Source organism: Polypterus senegalus, chromosome 4, assembly GCF_016835505.1.
Source record: "Polypterus senegalus isolate Bchr_013 chromosome 4, ASM1683550v1, whole genome shotgun sequence".
In the NCBI taxonomy this organism is placed as follows: Eukaryota; Metazoa; Chordata; class Cladistia; order Polypteriformes; family Polypteridae; genus Polypterus; species Polypterus senegalus.
In genome coordinates this window covers 247770453-247793323 of record NC_053157.1, presented here as the reverse complement: position 1 = coordinate 247793323, position 22871 = coordinate 247770453, and the positions used below count along the sequence as shown (strand labels likewise).

The window sequence follows — 22871 nt, the reverse complement described above, 5'->3', positions numbered from 1 at the left end:
CATTACATTTTTGGTGCTAATTGCTGTTAAGTGTTGTCCATCAAGTTTGCAAGAAGTTGAGTTTTGGCTCCTTCTTCAGTCACAAACTGATAAAGAGTGTTATACTGAGTGGATGTCTGTCTTCAGACCCATCTAAGGAATTGATTTATGGTAAAGAATCCAAATCAAATTGATAGCCAAACAGTAGAAAATATAAACAGATAAAGAATTAGGTGTCAATATTAGTGACCTGATTCATAGTAAATTGATAAATATCAGGCTATGTCATAGACTTCATTGTTGTATATTAGGCTGGTTACTAAACATGTGTTCACCTGTGAGCCGAGTTCTTTTAATATTACATCAAGGACTCAGACACAGATTGGCTTGTTTGTGAACAGGATGATAGTTAGCCATTATTGGACTGCTGGGTCAAGAATATCCCACCCCGGCAGGACACGTGAAAGACACCAAAAAACTCTGTAAAAGAAGTCAGTCCAATGCCAGGGCCACTCACACACACACACATGGACGCCATCCAGCCCAATTACAGTATGACAATATTTAAGAATGGTAATAGTTTTATAATCCTCTTGTTTATAATAAATTGTAAATTGGCCCAAGTGTGTGTGTGTTCACCTTGTGATGAACTGGCAACCTATCCAGGGGATGTTCCTGTTTGACACCCAATGGTTACTGAGGTAGACTCCAATTTCCCCATAGCACTGCACCATATAAGCAGTTTTAAAAATGGATGGATGGGTGGATGGATGGATGGATTATTCTGCTTCTTAAAATGGGGGACTTTTGTTGTGTTGATGGAACAGCCAGGAACTTCAACTGCAGAGAAAGTCAAGGAAAATAAAGTATGAGCTTTACTAAATAATAAAATGAATTACTGGCATTAACAAAAGGCACAACTGGTTATGAGTGATTTGTCAGATTAACGTTAATTAAGTGATTCTTTTCATCCTAACATTCCTATAACTTTGATAAATTAGAGAACATAACTTACTATGGGATGGACATTTTGATTAATAAAGAGCACCAGCAAGAGTAGAATGAATGATTAGTTTAACAGTTTACTGTCTCGGTCTGCTTTTTATGGTGATTTATGTGTTGTGTTTTATTTTCATTTAATTTCATTTGTAAATGTGCACTGAGCTCTAAGTCTGTCTAAAGTGAACAGAAGTGTTTAATAAATAAATAAATAAGAAATACTGATGTGAATTAAACTTTAGCAGACCCCCTGTCACAGGTCATCTCTTCTCTAACTGTACGTCTTCACTCTGTGAGCTCCTGTCTCACATTAACTGTTCACCCTCAGTGTCTCCTCAGATGTTCTCTCTGTCAGCTCTCAGCTTTCTCTTTAAATCTCCTCCTCCTCCACCTCACTTACCACAGACAAACTTTCACTTTGGTTTCTTTACAAGTCACTTTCTTGTTTGCCTGACAGATTCTCTCTACCTGCCTCTCCTCAGATTGACGATGGCTGAAGTCCAGCTGTTTGTATTACAGGACGAGTTCATCTGCACGGTGTGTTCGGACACCATGACTGACCCTGTCACCATCCCCTGTGGACATAATTTCTGTCTGAATTGCCTCCTGGACTGCTGGGATCAGAATCAAGAGTTCAGCTGTCCTCAGTGCAGACACACCTTCACCACAAGGCCAGCTCTGCGAAGCAACACCCTTCTGAGTGAAGTAGTCAAGAAACTGAAGAAGACAAGACTCAGTTCCCCTTCATCTAAAAATTATGTCGGCACTGGAGATGTGGAGTGTGATTTCTGTACTTGGAAGAAGTACAGAGCGGTGAAGTCCTGTTTAACCTGCATGGCCTCCTACTGTCAGACTCACCTGCAGCTTCACTATGAAGGAGATGCTCTGAAGCACCACAAGCTGGTTGATCCTGATAGAAACCTGAAGGGAAAACTCTTTTGGAAACATCACAAATGTCTGGAGATGTTTTGTAAATCTGATGAGACCTGCATCTGCATGATGTGTGGAATGACTGAACACAACAGTCATGAAAAGCTCGAGCTGGAGATGGAAACAGAAGGAAAACAGGTGAGTGGAGTTTAGTGTTTAATGGAACCTCACTAGAAAAAAGGAGTTAAGTGATACATAAATGTAGTTTGGCAGAGAAATCTATTCCTTCATGTTGAGGAGTCTGAATTTGCTTATATAGGACCGCAGGGAGCTGGAGCCTATCCTGGTGAGACTGGGTTGAAGACATGAAACAGTCCAGGATGAGATTCGCAGTGTGATCCATGGACAGTCGAGTGAGCTGAGTGCTCTCATTAAACTGAGCGGAGGTTCATTGTGTTCTGATCAATTGTGTCTGGAGTACCTCAGGCCTCTCTAAGAGACACGTTACACTCACATGTCAGTTAATATTGATGTCTGGGATCAGATCTAAAAGTCTTATAATACACATTAAGTTTTAAGTGGCTTCATAGCTAGGGTTCTTAATGTCGGTCCTGGGGGCCCACCATGGCTTCTGGTTTTTGTTCCAACCAGATTCATGATCAGTGACAACACCTGATTACACTAATCTCAATTAATTACCTGGTATTTCTTTTTCCTCTTCTCTTATTCTACATTAAGACATTTGTAAGCCATTTAGGAACATTTCATTTTAAATGCTTAACTACCTTTTGTTGATTTCGTTATATTTTGCTCTTACTCTGGGAACACTGAATAATCAAAGGCCGCAACTACTTTAGCGTTAGACCCACCAATTATAAAGTAATGAATTAATTAAACAATAAGAACACCCAGCAAAAAATAGAACGAAAATCAAGATGAAAATATTGTTAAAAAGAAAAAAAATCATTATTCTCATTTATCTGCTTGGTACATTTTTATATTATATAATATTTAATATTATTATATTTATTATACTGTATAATACAGTATATTATATTATATTTATCCTTAGTTTTCAGATTTCTACATTTTTCCCAAAACACAGAATCTGTCAAATAACACATCACTTAATTAGCCCAGGAGTCCAATTAAAAATTGAAGATGGTTGGAACAAACACCTGCAGCAACAGTGTGCCCCCCAGGACCAACATTGAGAACCCCTGCTTTATAGTATAGATGTTTTCACTTAATTAAGTAATTCAGTAATTCTGTGCCTATTTAGTGATCAGAAATAATTTAATTTAATCAACTCCTTGAGTGGTGATTACGCTGTATGATTGTGAGATGGACTCTGACCTTTAACAGTTTGGAAAGAATATTTAGTAAATGTGTATATTTCCAAATATATGTGAAAATAAAAATCCACCATCCACACACACAATCATCATATAGTGAGGGTTAATTAAAAACTGGTAAGTTCAGTTGTAAAAAAGGACTATGGCGCAGATGGTCTAAAAATTAACAGCTGAACATAAGAAATGTGAAAAGCAAAAGGAGACCATTCAGTCCATCAAGTCCTTTTGTTTAGCTAATAGCTAAGCTGTCCTGATATCTCTTCCAGATTCTTCTTAAATGTTCTCAGTGTTTCTGCTTCAACTCCATTTCTCAGTAGTTTGTTCAAGAGTCCAGTAAGTCTTTGTGTAAAGAAGAGCTTCCTGACTTCAGTGTTAATCTCACTTCCACTTAATGTCCAGTGATGTCCTCGAGTGTGTGATTCACCCTTAAGCCTAAAGAATGTTGCTGGGTCTGCTTTATCGATGCCTTTGCGGATTTTAAATACCAGGATAAGGTCCCCATGCTGTCTCCTCTGCTCACACTAAACAGGTTTAACTCTCTGAGTCTGTCACAGTTGGCCTTGTCCTGAAGTCCTGTGATGCTCATGGATGCTCTCCTCTGCTCATCTTCATGTGCTGCTTTGTCTTACTTATGTCTCTCTTGAATATCAGCATCTCAGAAGATTTAGACACATTTTTAGAAGTCCTGTGTAGCTCCTCACATAAACTGCTCCAAGGCCTCTTGATTGGCTGACGTTTCTTCACTTATGGAGTCAAAGAATTCTAAGTTGACAGGCCAGGACATTTGACTCTGATCTCTGTGCTTTACTCCAAGAAAGAAAACATTTAGCAAGTAAAAATGTAAACAGTAGTGGTATTTATGGGCTGTTCTTCTGTTTATTAAATTTATTTGAATCACTTAACAATTTTGATGGACCATGGTGGAGAATCTGATTTTCACTCCTGCTCTCTTTATGTCATCCATTTTTCAACTGTTTGTTCATTTGGGTCAATTCCTGAGATGTCCCAAAGATAACCATCTGGTTTAAAATTTTCAGCAGTTGTTGAATTTAATATATTTACCCTAAAGTGTCTGAGTTTCCAAAGGTTCTGTCGTGTTTGTGTGAGGAAAGAGCTTTTGATGGAGTTCTTTTTCTTTCGGCTGCTCCTGTTAGGGGTTGTCACAGCGGATCATCTTCTTCCATATCTTTCTATCCACTGAATCTTGTTCTATAACACCCATCATCTGCATGCCATCTCTCACCACATCCATAAAACTTCTCTTAGGCCTTCATATTTTCCTTTTACCTGGCAGATCTATCCTTAGCATCCTTCTCCCAGTATACCCAGCATCTCTCCTCTGCACATGTCCAAACCAATGCAATCTCGCCTCTCTGACTTTTTTTCCCAACTGTCCAATTTGAGCTGACCCTCTAATGTACTCATTTCTAATCTTCTCCATCCTCGTCACACCCAGTGCAAATGTTAATATCTTTAACTCTGCCACCTCCAGTTCTGTCTCCTGCTTTCTGGTTAGTGCCACCGTCATCAACCCATATACCATAGCTGGTCTCACTTCCGTCCTGTAGACCTTCCCTTTCACTCTTGCTGATACCCGCCTGTCACAAATTACTCCTGACACTCTTCTCCACTCACTCCACCCTCCATGCAGTCTCTTTTTCACCTCTCTTCCAAACTTGCCATTATTTTGTACTGTTGATCCTAAGTATTTAAACTTATCCACTTTGTCAGTTCTACTCATCCTTACCATTCTTATACTCTGCTGCATCTTCACCATTCCACTGACCTTCCTCTCATTCACACACATGTATTCTGTCTTGTTGGTCCAACTGACCTTCATGCCTCTCCTCTCTAGAGCATTTCTCCACCTCTGCAGGGTCTCCTCAACCTGCTCCTTACTATCGCTACATATCACAATGTCATCAGCAAATATCATATACACGGGGACTCCTTTCTAATCTCTTCTGTCAACCTGTCTATCACAATTGCAAATTAGAAAGGGCTCAGAGCAGATCCCTAATGTAATCCCACCTCCGTCACTCCTATCGCAGACCTCACCACTGTCACACTTCCATCGTACATATCCTGTACCACTCTTACATACTTCTCTGCCACTCCCAACTTCCTCATACAATACCATAACTCCTCTCGAGGCTCCCTGCCATAAGCTTTCTCCAGATCCACAAAGAAGGAACGAAACTCCTTCTGGCCTTCTCTTTACTTCTCCATCAACACCCTCAGAGCAAACATCACATCTGTGGTGCTCTTTCTAGGAATGAAACCATACTGCTGCTCACTAATCATCACCTCACTTCTTAACCTAGCTTCCACTACTCTTCCCCATAACTTCATGCTGTGGCTCATCAATTTTATCCCCCTTATTCTTAAATATCGGCACCAGTACTCCTCAGGCATCATCTCACTTTCCAAGATTCCATTGAACAATCTGGTTAAAAACTCCACTGTCATCTCTCCTAAACACCTTCATGCTTCCATAGGTATGTCATCTGAACCAACGGCCTTTCGATTTTTCATCCTCTATATAGCTGTCCTTACTTCCTCCTTGCTAATACGTTGCACTTCCTGATTTGCTATCTCCACATCATCCAACCTCTTCTCTCTCTCGTTCTCTTCATTCATCAGCCACTCAAAGTACTCTTTCCATCTGCTCAACACACTCTCCTCACTTGTGAGTATGTTTCCATATTTATCCTTTATGACCGTAACCTGCTACACATCTTTCCCAGCTTGGTCCCTCTCTCTAGCCAATTGGTCCTTTTCTCCATCCTTAGTGTCCAACCTCTCATACAACTCATCATACGCCTTTTCTTTAACCCCTTATCATTCGGGGTCATTTTTGCTAAATCGCTTGTAATTTGACCTCTCCAAATTAGAACCATTGCTGTTATTGAACTATCTGGAGTATAAACACATGTTTGGTCTCTTTGTAAAGGTAACATTCTCTAGTTTCACCCTTAGTAGTCAGAATCACTGTAGGTGTGACTGATCAAAAGTTATGCACATTAGAACTCACAAAAAAAACAAATTTTTTTGTTCTCACCTAAGTTTTTTTATGAAAATAAAGGAAAATAAAGCTGCAGTAGGTAGGTGGGGACAGAAACACACTATGTACCAACAGAATAACTTGTTGACTACTCACATTTCAAATTTGAAAAGAATACCTGTCAAAATGACATTTTTACACCAGTTTTTATGTGGGCATGTCCAGGGGCTTTTTAGCGGGATCATTATCCACATTTTGGAACGTATGTTAAAAGTGTAATAACTTTTGAATGCTTCAACCCACAGATATCAATGAGGGCTCTACTGAAAGCTTACACCTAAAGGAATCTATATCTACACACAGTGTCACTCTATTAGTTATGGAAATTCATGTTAATAAATAAATTCATGTGTAATAAAAACAATTAAAAATACACATTTCTATGTAAAAATAGTCAATACAAGTTATGGGCCAAAAATATATTAATATTTTTTATTTTTTACTTTTTTTTTTTATAAAATGCACACAAACTATATATATTTCTTTTACAAACTGTTACAACACAGCTCAGCGTTTTTCCATGTGCCACTTGATGGCAGCAATCACTAGCAAGCAGAAAGCACAAGGGCGTGGCACGTCGCTCTCTCCTTTTACACGTCCCGTGTGCCGGTTGAATACTTTCTTCACGCGTACATGCATCTATTATTTAATCGAGCGTTTATTTACGTTTAAACTTCTACTTTTATTTATATTTAAACTGCGAAAAAACTTGGCGAAATCACAATAAACAACCACGCACCAACTCTGCAGACTGGCACAAATGCCACCTTCACGCAGCTCCGATCGCTTTGTTTACAAGTTAGTATGGCAAGTTACATATCAAAATGCTCGGCTGCTCATTGGCTGTAAGTTTTGAGTGTCAGTCACAGTGTCCAATCAAACTGGTAGATTCTACCAGATTTCAGAGCTATACGTCACCCTGCTAGCTTTCTGTGACACTGGTTGGCTATACGAGGTGCCAGTCAACCCCAGACCCGTCGTAATTGGCCAACTTAGGTGTCTTTCGAAAGCTAACACTTCCGTGTTTCATGCGGTAGCATGGTTATCGCCGACAGAAACAAATTACGTCTAATATGAGCAATATAAGTGAAAAAAAATTACTTAGGTGGTCTCAAGTTATGAAACGTTTTATGGAGTTTTTGTCCCTTTGAGAATATATTGTGTGTTTTGGACCTAAATCGTTTTACTGGATTATATTCGCTGGAGCCTTACGGACACATTGGGATCAATACTGCACAGATATATTGATGTTTGACTTGCAGGGGGTCTTCAAAGGTAGGCACAGTCAACTCTTAAAAGTATGTACTTCTCTGTAAAAAAGGCTTTAGTGTCAGTGCTGTGGTTGTTGTGTGTCAAAATGGTTTATAGCATCGGAAAGACGAGACTTTGAAGTTTCATTTGATGGGTAGGGTGTCGAGATGCATGGCAGATGGGCATGCACACATGGCTGTAACGTTTTTGAACCGCTGTTATGTCCCGGGACCGGTACGTGTGCGCGTTCCTTCGCCACCTCTCTCCTCACCTTGCCCCTTATCTCCTTGTACTCTTGTCTACTTTCTGCATCTCTCTGACTATCACACTTCTGCTTTGCCATTCTCTTCCTCTGTATACTCTCTTGTACTTCCCCATTCCACCACCAGGTTTTCTTTTCCTCCTTCCTCTGTCCAGATGTCACGCCAATTCACCATTCTTGCTGTCCTCAGTTATCTCACTTGACTCCATAAAATGACCAAACACTTGACAAAGTTCTCACAAATCTGAACTCCACAATGGCCTTGTTGGTCCTACATTTGCAGTTTTTAGCCATCCGAGGTCTCCTGGGTTTGCAGGTTTCTTCAGTTTTTATGTGTAAACATCTGATATCCTGGTTGTCGATGTGATGTCCTCTCAATCTTAAGGACTGACTCATACACCAGTGAACCTTCAGACTGTCTCTTTTGCTTGTATCTCTTTTCAAGCCCAGACTCCATCTTGAATTGAACTGTTAAATTAAACCTTTATTTGAATGTTTGTGTGATATTCATATTTCTTTAATTAAACCTCTGTGTGTCACCTACTGTGTCAATTTGAAGACAAGTGTGACAAAAACAGTTGTATCATGGAATGTGAAACAATTGTGTTGTACAAGTTTATCACTCAAATTGACATGATGAGCTCTGAAAGTGGAAGTGAAGTCTGTTGAGATCACCATGTGTCATCTTGTGTGTTCAAACAGAAACAGCTGGGTGCAACACAGAGTGAAATTAGGAGGAGACTTGAAGAGAAAGAGAAGAAACTGAAGGAGATGAGGAGGACAGTTGAGGAGATGAAGGTGAGTGGAATTAAGATGACACTTCGTATCAAACAGAGGATAAAAACTAAAAGGGTTGTGAGAGTTTGTGGTGATGGCGTGTGAGGACAGGGAAATGGAGAAGGAGAGAAGATGGTTCATTGTGCCCTTCATGGCGTTTCACTGCTGACAGCATTTCATGTTTTGGTCATTAGGAATTCAGACCACAAGACCCTCATGTCCTCAGGTTTCTCCTTCCTCCACTTAAAGTTGACTTCACTCCCCCTAACAATAACACATAATGAAGGTTGGCACTGATGTTCTGAGTTGGATCAGTCGACACAACATTCCCAAATAGACTTTCTCTGTTTATTCTGATATTTCTAGCTTTACTGGACTCCATAAATGAAGGTGTTAGGCTGCTGGACTGAGTGCTGATAACGCACACCTCTACATGTTTACATGCTGATCTGCTGAAACGGGCCGATTGCTGCCAGTCTCCTTCCTAAACAAATATAAGGACAGGCCAGTATCAGCCCATGAAGAGTCCTGCTGTACATTCATTTATTGATAACGTCAGCTCTAAACAGTCAAATGAATATGTACAGTATATGTCAAAAAGACAGTCATAAGGCAATTTCAGAAAAGCAGGAACAAAATAAAAAATTAAAAAAGAAAGACATGAAGATGAAAATGAAATTCAACACACAATAACCCCAATACATGTGAATAGAAATATACAGAGTGAAATACACACCTCAGCCCCTTCTGAAGTTCACACAATAATCCAGAGTTCAAGTTGTCTGTCTATAACGTGGAAATGAATTGTACGAGATGGCCAATGAAAGAATCTGAAAATTTAAATGTAAAATGTTTTCCCAGTCAGTCCTTAGCCATTATAATAAAAGGACTGCAGTGAGCTCACCGAGTCTTCTAGTTGGGATTAAATTCAAGATTCACGTCCCTGGATATGATCGCTGACCTTCACCTATTTAGACAGGTCTTCAAAGACGCAGTTTCTTTTTACAGATGCTGCTCTGTTTAGCGAGTTTTCCCTTCTTTTTCCTCCAATTGTTCTCTTTATCCTTTCATAAAATTGATGTGATTAATGCAAATTCCTATTACAACCAGTTGTCCAGATTTCAGGTGTTCTGCCGCTCTCAATTACTTGTCTACTCCTCAAACAGGATGTATGGACTATCTTCATACCCACACAAGTAGACCAGACAGACACTTGGAAAACACACAATATTTTCTATGCAGTGGAGCTACAATTTAAACATTCATATTTTATGTAAAGGATAGTAAGGTGGTGTGGTGGTCTCTTCTGTTGCCTTCCAGATCACCATTAATAGTCTATGAGGTGTTTACCACTACTGGTTCTCCAGTTCCTCTCCCACATCCTCACATGTCAGGTTGGTTAATTGGCAGCGACTGTAATTTGCCTCATTAGGATTTACACTCTGAATTTCTATTTGAACTGGCACACTGTCCAGAGTTGCTTCCTATTTCATACCCATTTCTTCCAGGATCAATTTATAAGAATGTTCTCATCAGAAGAACAAGAAGTCTTTACACTCATTTCAGTGCCTGGACAGACTAAACTTTTACAATCTGATTTATTTAGCTCGGACCTCAATTATAAAGTCCAGCATCATCTGGTGTAGTAAAATAATAAGCACAGCAGAATCAGACAACTGGGGTGCGTCCTTCTGTTCAAAGTAATTGGGTGGGTTAAAACTTGTCACTTAATATGGTGCAATCCAGTAAAGACACAGAAGTGACAGTCAAAGATGAACAAGAGACTGAACATGAGCCATCCTGCCAGACTGGCCTCCATACTGGTTTATAATTTATGCTTTTCTTGTTTTATTTTAGAATTCCAGCACATTAGTGAAACATGACGTCCCCAATCTAAACGCACACTGACTGTTCACTACCACTCCTCAGCTAGATCTGTGTTCCTCAATCTTTTCCTGATATTTGCTTTCATTCATTTATTTGTGACACATATTAAGCTTACATTAATGCCCCTCCAGTTGAAATATAACCCATCAATACTTCTTCCCACAAAAACATTTCAGATGTGTATTAAGGCTTCTAATCTTGCTAATCTCATGTGGACTGGTGTGGCCTGAGATGACCACTTTGTCAGTTCTGCTCTTCAGCTTTGCACTCAATTGTTAAATATGTCCTGCAGAACTGGCAGTCTGTCCCACCAATTTCATTATTCCATGACACCTGGACAAGCTTGATGATGACACCTGGATCCTCCACTGCTCTGGCAGCCATCCATAGACGTTTTCTACCTGTGTACCCAGAAGGCAACACAGCTTATGAGACTCTCTGTATCTGGAGCAAAACTTCATCTCAATTCTCAAAATAACTGAATTCCTGACTATAACTTCTTTTAGGGCTCCTCATCCCGGCCTACTGTCTCAAAGATATCACAGTCACTGTGCAGCTCTGCAAGGCCTTGAAAACAGCTGAACACCTCCTGCTTTGGGGTTGATGATCCTGGACAGTGAGCACCTCATACTCTAAATTTACAGCTGGCTTTGTGTCCTAATTACACACTAACCCTCTTCACAATGACACCTGAGTGAGCCCTACAAAGTATAAGTCATAGTGACAATGACAGTTAGTAGTAATAAAGTATCTATCTATCTATCTATCTATCTATCTATCTATCTATCTATCTATCTATCTATCTATCTATCTATCTATCTATCTATCTATCTATCTATCTATCTATCTATCTATCTATCTATCTATCTAATGAAAAGTAATATAAAGGATATAAAAATGCAGCAGACTGGTATATATAAAGACTCAAAACTCGATGGTGAAGGTTAATATGCAAAGAGTTCATAAAATTAAATGAAATCAGAAACCCCTTGATCAACATCTGGACTCGCATGTTTAATATCTCAGTCTCACAGGTTTGACAAAGTGACACCTTACACCCTAAACCAGAAAACAGCTATTACACACTAGACTCTGGTCCAACCCCTCCTTCCCATCCCCACCAGTGCTACATGTAATTGTGAAGAGGGGGGATGAACGCACCCCAAGGAAAGGTGGAGTTTTAAAGGTCCCTAAAGTCCTACCAGCCCAAGCCTGTCTGCTGTTCATGTCCATCCGTGATGATTCTGGATTCTTGATTATCTGTCAATCCACCTATCTTGGTATCATCTGCAAAGTTAACCAGCTTGTAACTTACATTCCTATCTAAATAATTTATATATATTAAAAATAGCAGCAGCCCAAGCACTTACCACTTACTAACATTTGAGTGAAATTTACTTTGAACTAGTTATCAACTTTGTCCCCGTGTTCTTGATGAACTCATTTTAAAGTCACTGTCTCGATCCACTGCACTAATTCCCTTCATAATTTTAAGCACTTCAATCATGTCACCTCTTTATCCCCTTTTCCTTAAACTGTAAAGGCTCAGCTCTTTTAATCTTTCCTCATAACTCCTCTCCTGTAGCCCTGAATCATCCTAGTCGCTCTTCTTTGGACCTTTTCTAGTGCTGTTATGTCCTTTTTGTAGCCTGGAGACCCAAACTGCACACAGGACCTCAGATGAGGTCTCACCAGTGTGTTATAAAGCCTGAGCAGAACCTCCTGTGACTTGTACTCCACACATCAAGGCGCTATATAACCTGACAGTCTGTTAGCCTTCTTAATGGCTTCTGAACACTGTCTGGAAGTTGACAGCACCGAGTCCACTATGACTCCTAAATCCTTCTCATAAGGTGTACTCTCTATTTTCCGACCACCCATTGTGTATTCAAACCTAACATTTTTACTTCCTATGTGTAATTCTTTACATTTATTTCTTACTTCTTTACATTCATCTGTAAAATAAATCTGCCCAACCCTGTCTGCTGTCCAAGTCCTTCTGTGATGATATAATGGATTCCAAATTATCTTTTTAATCCTCCTCTTTTGGTATCATCTGCAAACTTAACCATCTTGTTACTTAAATTCCTATCATTTATATATATTAAAGATAGCAGCAGCCCTATCACTGACCCCTGCTGGTCACCACTCTTAACATCAGCCAGTTCTGATGAGATTCCTCGCACCATCACCCTCTGCTTCCTGTGTCTGAGCCAATTCTGCACCCATCTAAAAACATCACCCTGAACTCCCACTTCTATTAATTTGATGTCCAACTTCCTCATGTGGTACCTTATGAAATGCTTTCTGAAAGTCCAGATAAATAATATCATCTGCTCCACTTTGATCTTTGTGAGACCAGCTATGTTATATGGATTGGAGACGGTGGCACTGACCAGAAAGCAGGAGACAGTGTTGGAGGTAGCAGAGTTAGAATTGCTAAGATTTGCATTGGGTGTGACGAGGATGAACAGGATTAGAAATGAGGGCATTAGAGGGTCAGCTCAGGTGGGACGGTTGGGAAAGAAAGTCAGAGAGGTGAGATTGCGTTGGTTTGGACATGTGCAGAGGAGAGATGAGTGGTATATTGGGAGAAGGATGTTAAGGATAGAGCTGCCAGGGAAGAGGAAAAGAGGAAGACCTAAGAGAAGGTTTATGGATGTGGTGAGAGAGAACATGCAGGTGATGGGGGTAACAGAACAAGATGACGAGGACAGAAAGATATGGAAGAAGATGATCCACTCTGGCAACTGCTAACGGAAGCAGTTGAAAGAAGAAGAAGAAGTAAAACACGAGTACCCTGTTCTGAATTCATGCAGAGTCTTGCCATGTGCTGCTCAATCGTATCCTTAATAATTCCTTCCATTTATTTTCCTTACTAAGCTTACTGGCCTATCATTGTTTAGATTTACCTGGTCACCCTTTAAATATAATGAGATAATATTTGCCATTTTCTAGTCCTTTCTAATTCCACAGTATGTTCACTGTCTGTATTTTTTAATTCCCCTTTACTATTCCTGATGCAGTTCATCTCCTCCTTGACTGATCCTTTATTACTAAAACAGTAAAAGAATCTCTTAGGGTCTTCTTTTTTCTTATCTGCTCTATTCCTCTCTAACTGTCTTTTAGCCTCCCTGATATCCTTCTTAATGTTTGCCCTCATGTTCTCATATGCCTTACAATTCACAGTGGAGTTATTAGTTTTAATTCACCTTATTGTCTATTATTTCCTCTGCAGCTTCTTTTTTAACTCTTTATTAACCAACTGTGGAGATTTTTAAAATTTCCTATGAATTCCAAATTTAGGTCTGTATCTGTTTTGCATTACATTGTTAAAACTGTTGCACTTCTCCTCGACTGTCTCCACACCAAAAAGCTTATCCCAGTCTATCCTCCTTAGGTTTTGTTGCATCTGCTCAAAATTCGCCATACCAAAGTTAAACTTGTTAGTTTTAATCTTTGCAAAATGACACTATATATATTTTACTTCGGGTGGCACAGTGGTAGCACTGCTGCCTCGCAGTAAGGAGACTTGGGTTCGCTTCCCGGGTCCTCCCTGCATGGAGGTTGCATGTTCTCCCCATGTCTCCATGGGTTTCCTCTGGGTGCTCTGGTTTCCTGCAAAGACATGCAAGTCAAGTGCATTGGTGATCCTAAATTGTGCTTAGTGTGTGGGGGTGTGTGTGCCCTGCGGTGGGCTGGCACCCTGCCCGGAATTTTTTCCTGCCTTGCATGCTGTGTTGGCTGGGATTGGCTCAAGCAGACTCCTGTGACCCTATGTTACGATATAGTGGGTTGGATGATAGATAGATATTGTACTTTCACACAATTACCTTACAACAGACCAGCTTTTCTCAACAATACCCATCATTCTTCTTCTTCTTCTTCTTCTTCTTCTTCTTCTTCTTCTTCTTCTTCTTCTTTACCTGTCCTCCTTTCATTCTCCACACCAGGTTAACATTGTCCTGCTCCACTCTCAAACCCAGGATGACCAGTTGAGGCTCTTTAAAAGACCACCCTGTGCAACACTAACAGTGTCCTCACATGACAATAGTGCTGTCCCCTTGTAGCTTGTGCCAATGGCTCTCATAGATCTTATAGAGTTGCTTAAGAAGATGCTGCTACCCAGAGTACCAGGGAAACATTAGGTAGGGAATACTCCTACCACTCTTCTCCTAATTCAAAATACTACTGTGACTGTTTTTTTAATTAAATGACTCCATTCATTATTTTTTTCATATCCAAACAGCTTTCTGTGGAAAGAGTGATGGAGGAACATGAAAAGAGCTTCAGAGATCTGATTCATTGCATTGAGGAAACCCACAAGAACCTGACAGAGAAGTTTAGAGAACAAGAAAAGAGAGAAATGGAGAAGGCTGAAGGAGTCATGGAGCAACTGGAGAAGGAGATTGAGGATCTGAGGAGGAGAGAAGCTGAGCTGAAGGAGCTTTCAGAGACAAAGGACCATCTCCACTTCCTACAGGTGCGAGCGACACTTCACAGGGAGTCTGATCAGACTGGGGTGTGTGGGACCTGAAAACATTTAGAGAGAAATGTAAATAATCTGAGTTGTTTTTACAAATGGCAAGAACAGGCCTTTCAATCCAATTTCATCTTTGTCAAATATTTCCACAGTTTATGGTAAAATCTCAAAGTTCAGCCTTCATCTACATGACTGGGAGGAAAATCTACAGTTGTTAGCTTGAAGAAACAAATTTATATAACATTTATTCTTAGTAAGAGTCATTTTAAAATGATGCCACCTGAGAAAAGAAGACACCAACTCCTTCATATCTTTAGTCACTCCTGTCATGTCACCTCCTCATGTCTCTGTCATTTAACTCATGACATTCACATCCTTCACCATTTCTTCACAGCTCAAACCCCACAGTCCAGTCTGGTCTCTCTTCTTTTTCTCAACTTTCTTTTGTGCTGTTTTCTCATTTCTCTAACACACAATATTCCTGATGTGGTCCCACAAGTGTGTTCTACAGGACAGATTACAGAACTGTGATGAGGACAAAAGGCTCCCAAGTCTGTCTGACAAGTCACACACTTTATAGCTGTGGACCTTCTAGTGTAGGATCATACTGAATAGTATGTGTAAGTCTTTGGATTTGATTTAATTGCCAAATTTCTTCTTTGGGACAAATATCCTCCCATCTATCTATCTAATTAACTTCATCTCAGTACATTAAAGAGCTCAATACCTTGTTTTGTCTGCTAAGTCAGTTCTTCACTTGCCCCCTCGGTCCACTTATCTACACTCTGATGACTCGCCTCTTGTGGACTTCACTGTGAAAAGCAGTGATATTTTATTTCTGATATTAATTTTATTTTTAAATTTTATTTTATTTTATAAAATTCATTTTTATTTTTATTTTGTTCTAGTTTTCAGTGGAGTCAAATTTTTTTATTTTTATTTAATTCTGTGTTTAAAATTGTAGTTCTTATTTTATTTAGTTCTGGCCTTTTTATATAATATTGGTACAATTTTACTTTTGTTTCTGTTACAAGACCCCAAATGCTGGCCTGCACATATTTCAATGCAAGTTGTGTTTCAGTCAACAAAATACACTCACTGTTCATAACGCAGTTAAACACAACTTAACTATCAATGAGCAAACAGACGAAGTGGCCTAATGAGCGTAGTCAGCAAGATCAAATGTTTGAACCCAAGAAACCAGTCTGTGCAAGCACCTTACTGTTAAGCTTTAAACAAGCACTTATTTTGAGAGATATGTTCATGTTGAAATGGCCTTCATTGCACAGATAGCCTCACAGTGAAAATATTCGCTTGACGAGTGCCTGTAATGCAGGTACACAGATGAGGTCCTCGGCCACTTGTGACAGCTGACTGTATGTTGACGATTTCTGGTGCCAGTATTGAAGCAGTGACGTGCGGTGATGTTCGTGAGGCACTGACTCCTTCGGAATCAGATTTACAAATATATGAACCCAAATCGTATTTACTATTCGATTGGCAGCATGCACATTGACTACTGGTTATTTTTAATATCTCATCAGCATTCTTTACACACATATCGGCTAAGAAACAACATTACATTTATAGTGGTGAGAGAGAGCGCATTTGCTCCTCACCCTCCATATACTCTAAATTTGCCGTTGCAATTTCACAATTTATACTTATTTATACAGAGAGGTGTACTAAAACGGATTTAACTTTGACCTTAATAGAAATATTTTATTGTTTTTAAAAGATTGCAATTCTAATGAGTTAATCAATTTTAATACAGACTGCTCAACAAAAGGATAACAGGAAATACAAATGAATATTTTATTTAAGGTCAAAATTTAGTCTTTAAAAATTTGATTTTTTTTCTTAGTCTGATCCCATTCTTTTATAAAATTGAAAACTGTTTATTCTCTTACTTTTATTTGTAAATAAGTCCATGCACCTCTCCTTCTGCACGAAAATCTCTGTTGCTTTCTTGTACAAGTTCTCCTTGATTTCCTTTAGTTTTAAAAGTCTTAATCTTCCATTTTGAAGTTGGAAGAAAAAATAAAACTAAACGGCCAGCTGCAGTGCACTTGACTTTCTGAAATCGCTAACGTTATTGGTGCTGAGAGCCTCTGCGTAGAAGAACAGCAGCAACGAGCACCTGTGAGGCTCACATCTGCTCCCTTCAGGGTGCCATGGTACTGTCTGCCTCTCCTTGTGCCTTCTCACTGCGGTTTTATGTCCGATCAGTAAGACTAAATATGTCACACACATTCATTAAAGATATTAGCCAGACTGTGGAAAGTCAGGGTGTATGATAAACGTGTCTACAAACCATATATTGGCGACATGCAGAGAGACAGCAACAGGCACACGCCAACTGCAGACATCAACCCCATGTGTGAGGAACAGCGCAGTCCGAGGGGAGGTGAGGCTCGTCGCTGCCGCACCTCACGTTTTTCCATTTTATTTGATTAGGAAATGTGCAAATTCAGTGATTTTGACGGTGAAAAAGATAAAAATTATTGAAATCATACAGAAATCAAATTTACAGCACAGACCAGTGGACAAATTTATTTTATGTTACCATTATTAGTTTTTTTTTTTACTTTTCATGCCTTCCCCGATCACATGTCTCTGTACTGAAGTGCACTTCTGGTGTCAGAGAACTGCTGGACTTCCACTAAGTGCTGATCCAGTTGGTCCTGCACTGAAACTCCGAGACTCTTTTCTTCTTCTTGCATGCTCAATTTGCTTTTATTATCATCTGCACTGTAATTAAAGTATTTCCACACGTTACTTTCTTGCTTTCTAAATGCAAACATCTGTGTAAAATTCACCATCGGCAACCACACGTCCTGACTGCTTCAACCCGACGAACCAAATATGCTCAACAAACAAACGGTGGTCCTTAGGAAGCTGCACCACATGAGTACAGTAAGCCCAAGTTACAAGATCACCGCATAGTGAACAGTGCAACGTAACTGAACGCTCAAACAACTCCTCTGCATGACTGAACCGGATTGAACGAAAATGCTATTGCTGTTTTTTTTGTTTTTACTCAATTTTTGTTCTCATTTTTGTTCATCCACATATCACAAATTTTTATTTTTATATAGTTTTAGTTTCTCTGTTTACCTTCATTTCATTTCTCATTCTTGTAAAACAGAAAACAATATTTTTATTTCTAGTTATCATTTTCGTTATGAAAATATCACTGGTGAAAACCATTTTGAAAGTCAAGGCCGATGACATTTTTTGGTCCATTATAATAAAACATTTTGCCATAAATGTCCAATGAATGAATGAAAAAGAATCTCTTTATCTAAACCCAAAATGAATGTCCACCACACTGATGTTTAGTTAAGAGGAGGTCCTTCTTATTAATGCTTACTTTTTATTTCTCCTTGTCCCCCCTCCTATCCTGATGCAGAGTTTCTCATCTCACTGTGTCCTTCCTGCTGATAGAGACTCACTCAGCTTCACCATCATGGCTGAGTTTTCTTCTGAGTACCTGCTAAAGGAGCTATCATGTCTGAAAAAGAGTCTGGAGAAGATCAGCCAATGGGACATCATGACATGGACTCCATCAGGTATTGTGACTCTTCTTGTTTTGTTAAACTCCATTAGGAGGACCAGAGTGACAATCACAGGGACAGTGAGATGCATGAAGAAGGCCTGCTCTTTTCCATTTATCTCTAAGACTTTACTGTTACAGTGACTAGCTGAGTGATATCACACTCTCATATTAAACAGAGTTCTTGAATGTTTAAAGTAAATATTAGATTTCTTATTAGCATTGTGAAACACCAGTTTTTTAAACAGTGTTAATGGTACAATGGTACGTTTATCTGTTTTGATCATGTTGTACATTTATGTTTGTGCACCGGACATGCTAGTCCTAAGGCCGGGGTTATACTTCACATGATGCGACGCATGCTGCAACGGACGATCCTGCTACGCAAGCGTTGTACTGTTTATTTACTTAACGTTAATCTGGAGGAATCCAGCAGTTGGCAGTGCGAGATATTATCATGGTGAGAACAGGTTCAGCTTCCCTGTGTTTTGAATTTCCTGGAACTCCTATTAAATTCCGATGACACCTTACTGCAATATCTCTTAAAAGGATGTTTAATGATTAAATGTATCAATCCAGGGATATATCCATTTCAGCTAGCACTGGGCATGAGGCAGAAACAATCCCTGGACGGGGCCTCAACTCATCGCAAGGTGAATACAAGCACACTCACATACACTGGAGTCATTTTAGGGGCACCAAATCCCCAAATCTGCATGTCTTTGGAAGGAAACCAGAGTACAGTTTGGAAACCCAGCAGGAAAACATGCAAACTCCAGACAGGGAATACCAGTGATGTGACTCCCTGTGAGACAGCAGTGCTCCCGCTCCGCCACCATGTCACCCCATTTGTGTAATTTTTAACAGTATTCGTTAATTAAACGAAATTAACAATTTATCTGTAAAATGTAACATACATACTTTATTGCATTTCATCATGAAAGTGATATTAAGTATAATCCAAAGATTCTACATTTGCAGAGAGTTGTAATATCTTACATTTAATTTGTTCTCTGTGGTGATCTATTGCTGCTTGCTGATGCTGTCAGGTTCAAGAAGAATCTAGCATTAAAAACTGGGATGACATTTACGACGGTCTGCTTTAATAATAAAGTAAACTACGAGGTTAAAGCTGTAATTTCCACTTTAATCAAAAAATAGACGTTTTAGACATGTCCTCAGTTTTTTTTTCTCTGTGGCTCAAATACAGCGTTGTACATTATGTTGCTGTTGTGAAGTTGCAAAAAAAAAAAAGATGGTATTTGAGACTTTTTAAATGTATTGTGTCATTACGATCGGGAATATGCGATGTTTGAATATAAAATCACCACGAATGCATCTGTATGTCGGCATTTTGCTTCAACACATCGAACCATTCATCAAACATCGAAGCACGCACATTGATTCTGTAGAATCCTGATCCTGTCACATGTAGATAGTAAATGGAGACTCTGATGTCACATTCCATCTTATAGCACACTTTGCCCCCCAACTTTCTGCTGGTATTGCAACTCGCGCACGTGTCACGTTAATTTCTGAGGACACGTGAAATGAACGCTGGGAACGCGTGGCAGCCATGATGCGGGCACTTATGCGTTCTGAGCTTGAAGCATAAGCTGGCCTTAACATTCCTGTTACTTTGTGCTTCTTGTTTCTTCTGTTCCTTGGACATTGCTGCCCTCTGGTGGACACTGGATGACAGTATGCCCTGGCACAGATGTCAGATCGTTTATTTCTTTATGTATAGAGAGATACTTTTTCTGTTTACTCTCTTAAAATCTACTTCTTCATTTCACATTAGGATTCTTTGCATTTGCTCTGCATAATGACCAACATAAGATAAGGAAGAGAAAGTTGTGTTAAACTGGCAGGGCCTGCTCAGTGTACAAATGAAGTTATGACGACATAAATGATGAGGTCTGTCTGTAAGATAGTCCACGATCCATGCCACCAGGTGTGAATCTACTCCCATCTCTTTCCCTTTGATGTCACTTGTAATCCATGGCTTGTTGTTAGCATAGCAGCATACTGTTCTTACTGGAGCTACAATGTCCATACAGAAGTTGATGTAATCTGGTGTGCAGTCAACAGTCTCTTCAATGTTCTCACTATGTGACCCCAGCAGGATATCCCAGTCTGTAGTTCCAAAGCAGTCTCTCAGAGCCTGCTCTGCCTCAGGCGACCACTTCCTAAATGATCGTGTGGTTGTAGGTAACACCTTCACTCTTGATTTGTAGTGAGGCAGAAGCAGGTTAAGATCTGCTTTCCCAAGCGCAGACAGCGGGGTGGCACTGTATGCGTCTTTAACGTTTGCATACAGTAGGTCGATAGTCCTATTTCCTCGGGTGTTACAGTCCACATACTGGAAGAAGGCAGGTAATGTTTTATCCAGCGTTACATGGTTAAAGTCTCCAGAGATTAGCACATTACATTTGTGATAAGTGTTTAAGAATTTAACATTATAAAATTCCATCTTAACTACAGCTGTCAGCATTAATGTGTTCACACTTGAGCTTAAGTTAAAAGCCTTAACCCATTATCAAGCGGGGTCATTTTTGCTAAATCGCTTGTAATTTGACCTCTCCAAATTAGAACCATTGCTGTTATTGAACTATCTGGAGTATAAACACATGTTTGGTCTCTTTGTAAAGGTAACATTCTCTAGTTTCACCCTTAGTAGTCAGAATCACTGTAGGTGTGACTGATCAAAAGTTATGCACATTAGAACTCACAGAAAAAATGAATTTCTTTGTTCTCGTTTTTTTGTGAAAATAAAGGCCTCTATAGCTGCAGTAGGTAGGTGAGGACAGAAACACACTATGTACCAACAGAATAACTTGTTGACTACTCACATTTCAAATTATCCACATTTTGGACCGTATGTTAAAAGTGTAATAACTTTGAATGCTTCAACCCACAGATATCAATGAGGGCTCTACTGAAAGCTTACACCTAAAGGAATCTATATCTACACACAGTGTCTCTCTATTAGTTATGGAAATTCATGTTCCATAATAAAAACAATAAAAAATACACATTTCTATGTAAAAATAGTCAATACAAGTTATGGGCCAAAAATATATTTATATTTTTTATTTTTTCCTTTTTTTTTTTATAAAATGCACACAAACTATATACATTTTTTTTACAAACTGTTACAATACAGCTCAGCATTTTTCCATGTGCCACTGATTGCAGCAATCCCTAGCAGGCAGAAAGCACAAGGGCGTGTCACATGTCGCTCTCTGCCATTAGACGTCTCCTGGTCGATCGATAACTGTCACGCCGCGCACATGCCTCTACTACTTCATCGAGAGTGTATTTACGTTTATCTGTACGTTTATCCATATTTAAAATGCGAAAAAACTAGGTGAAATCACAATAAACAACCACGCACCAAGTCTGCAGACTGGCACAAATGCCAGCTTCGCGCAGCTCCGATCGGTTTTGTTTACAAGTTGGTATGGCAAGTTACATATCGGCGTGTTCAGCTGCTCATTGGCTGTAAGTTTAGAGTGTCACTCACAGCGTCCAATCAAACTGGTAGATTCTACCAGGGTTTGGAGTTGTGCATCATCGTTCAGCTGTCTGTGACACTCGTTGGCTATACGAGGTGCCAGTCACCCCCCGGACCCCTCGTAATTGGCCAACTTAGGTGTCAATCAGAAGCTAACACTTCCGTGTAACATGCTTTAGCATGGTTATTGCCGACAGAAACAAATTACGTCTGAAATGACCATTAGGAATGAAAAAAAATGTCGGAGTTAGTCTCAAGTTAAGAAACGTTTTCTGAAGTTTTTGTCCCTTTGAGGATCTATTGTGTGTTTTGGACCTAATCGTTTTACTGGATTATATTCCCTGGAGCCTTACGGACAGAATGAGATCAATATTGCTCAGAAATATTGATGTTTGACTTGCAGAGAGCCTTCAAAGGTAGTCAAAGGTAGGAAAAGTCAGCTCTTAAAAGTATTTACTTCTCTGTAAAAACAATTTAGTGTCAGTGCTGTGGTTGTTGTGTGTCAAAATGGTTTATATCATCGGAAAGATGAGACTCTGAATTTTCATTTGATGTGTAGTGTGTCGAGGTGCATGACAGAGGGGCATGCACACATGGCTGTGACGTCGTCCAATTGTAGTTATCTACCTGGACCGTGTGCATGTTAAGTTTAATCTGTTAAAATAACACAAAGTAATGGCGAGATTCCAGAATTTACTATCTTGTTCCTTCTCTTGTCACTTCTTTGTTATCTGAACTGCACTGATCTACTCTTCTGCTCTCATCTCACCTCATCTTATCTGACGCAGTCTGCTGCAATGTCCTGAACTGAACTTTACCTTATATACTATATACAAATGTTTTATCCCATACATATCATGGTCAGGAGAAC

At 39.5% G+C, this 22871-nt stretch overlaps 1 protein-coding gene across 1 annotated transcript in view; it reads left to right on the top strand.

Annotated features, from left to right (window-relative positions):
• Positions 1-1467: 1467 nt before the first annotated feature.
• Positions 1468-22871, top strand: part of LOC120529012 (tripartite motif-containing protein 16-like) — a 43190-nt gene continuing 21786 nt past the window's right edge. Inside the window, exons 1-4 of the mRNA XM_039753072.1 lie at positions 1468-2046; positions 8483-8578; positions 14694-14785; positions 18375-18499. Of these exons, the coding sequence (XP_039609006.1) occupies positions 1468-2046; positions 8483-8578; positions 14694-14785; positions 18375-18499 (892 nt within the window). The remainder of the gene's footprint in view (positions 2047-8482; positions 8579-14693; positions 14786-18374; positions 18500-22871) is intronic.